This window comes from Mandrillus leucophaeus, unplaced genomic scaffold (genome assembly GCF_000951045.1).
Source record: "Mandrillus leucophaeus isolate KB7577 unplaced genomic scaffold, Mleu.le_1.0 Scaffold895, whole genome shotgun sequence".
Lineage (NCBI taxonomy): Eukaryota > Metazoa > Chordata > Mammalia > Primates > Cercopithecidae > Mandrillus > Mandrillus leucophaeus.
Window position 1 is genome coordinate 202,976 of NW_012109752.1, and position 1,974 is coordinate 204,949.

Below are 1,974 nucleotides of genomic sequence, written 5' to 3' on the forward strand. Positions count from 1 at the left end.
CTGAGCTGCCATACTCAGCTGATCTCATCTCTTATCAGGCCTCTGCTCCTGTCATACTTTTCTCTTTTTTTGACACAGAGTCTTGCTCTGTCACCCAGGCTGGAGTGCAGTGGGACAGTCTTGGCTCACTGCAACCTCTGCCTCCCGGGTCCAAGAGATTCTCCTGCCTCAGCCTCCCCAGTAGCTGGGACTACAGGAGTGCACCACGACACTCAGTTAACTTTTTTATTTTTAGTAGAGACGGGGTTTCACCATGTTGGCCAGGCTGGTCTCAAACTCCTGACCTCAAGTGATCTGCTTCCCAAAGTGCTGGGATTACAGCCATGAGCCACCGTGCCGGGCCAGTCATACTATTCTCTATGCACACTACTCACACCCACGTCTTGACTCTGTTTACACCTTTTCAACCATTAGGTTTTTAATATCACTTCCTCCCCAGAAGCTTCCCCCCTCCACACAAGCCATAATTATCAATATCTTAGGACATCCCACAATTTAATTCACTGATTGTTTATTTCTTCTACACAACTAAGAACAGGAACTAAGTCTGGTTCATTGTTGTATTCCTGGCACCTTGTGCTTGGCATCCCACAAGGTGCCTAATGAATGTATTTTGTACAAATAAATAAAAGGAAAGTCCTCATCTGTGACAGTTTCCTATTAGTCTATGGCACAGACTCTATATACTGGACCTTTCTTTTGTTCTGGTTCAAGGAAAGGCCACACATGCCCTGTCTCTCCTCTGTCCTCGATAACCTATAACTCTCAGCCTGGGCAACATAGTGAGACCCTATCTCTACAAAAAAATTTAAAATTAGCTGGGCATGGAAGTGCACGCTTGTTGTCCCAGGTACTTGGGGGGTTGAGGTGGGAGGATCACTTGAACCAGGGAAGTCAAGGTTGCAATGAGCTGTGATTGTGCCACTGCACTGCAGCCCGGGTGACAGAGCAAGACCCTGTCTCAAAAAAAAAAAAAAAAAAAAGTCTGTAACACAGATACTGGGTCTGACAACAAGCATATCAGAACTTGAAGACGTGCTACTACTGGGCACAAAGACACCAACCTACAGCAGAACAAAGTGGTGATTAAGAACTCTAGCTTTTGGGTCAGGCACACTTGAGTTAGAATCCCAGCTCTACCCTTTTCTGGCTGTGTCACCAGGGGCAATCTGCTTGAGCCTCAGTTTCCTACCTGCATGGAATTAAGTGCAGTAAAGTCACAGATATGTTGAAGAGCCTTTATAACGTAATATATATAAAGCCCTTAGCTCTAGCACCTACTAAGTTTACACAGCTCCTCATTGCCTTTTACCAAAGAAAACTATAGGGCAGAGCTAATAGGCTTTCTCCGCTCCTTTTCCGTTCTTCTTTTGTGACTTCCACTAAGCCCACCACTGCCATGCCTAGTCTCTGACAAGGAAAATGCCAGAAAATGGCTTTCTGACAGAGGTCTCACTGCCCCAGATGATAAGTGAGGAAGGTTGAGATACCTCCAAATGCCACGCTTTCAAGGAGAAAAACACCTTCTGGACTGATACTAGCTAGATATAAAACACCTCGTTTTAAAATCCTTCCACCAGGAAAGAGCACTACGGAGCTGCTTACAGCCTTTCCCCTAGCTTGTCCAGGACGATGTCACCAGCCGCCAGCTGCTTGCGCCTCAGCCGCTCTTTTAAGTCTGGGAAGGCCCGAAGCGCCGGCACATCCTCGAACCGCAGGTTCTGTGCGGCCTGCAGCTGCTCCGCCAGGTTGCTGAGGGAAGACAGGAGGGGCTGGCAGTCCTGCAGGGCACTCTGCCACAGGCCGTGCTGCTCCTCCACCACCAGGAAGCACTTCTTCAGGGCCTCCTGCACGGCAAGCAGAGGCCGGTCTTGAGTCATCTTCTGCTGAAAAAGATAAAAATAGAAAATAACCACGTTGGGGTGGCAAGTCAGTCCGGGAGGCACTGGGTCGAGGGTGGGCGTCATTTCCGTC

General features: G+C 48.4%; 1 protein-coding gene across 3 annotated transcripts in view; it reads right to left on the bottom strand.

Moving 5' to 3' along the window:
- The window catches only part of LOC105531561 (chromosome unknown open reading frame, human C1orf109), an 11,810-nt gene that overhangs the window by 6,118 nt on the left and 3,718 nt on the right, over positions 1-1,974 (bottom strand). For 2 of the 3 annotated variants that reach the window (XM_011969504.1, XM_011969503.1), the window contains exon 2: positions 1,606-1,886. In XM_011969504.1, the coding sequence (XP_011824894.1) occupies positions 1,606-1,880 (275 nt within the window). In that variant the 5' untranslated portion in view covers positions 1,881-1,886. The remainder of the gene's footprint in view (positions 1-1,605; positions 1,887-1,974) is intronic. The other variant, XM_011969505.1, reaches the window with a different exon arrangement.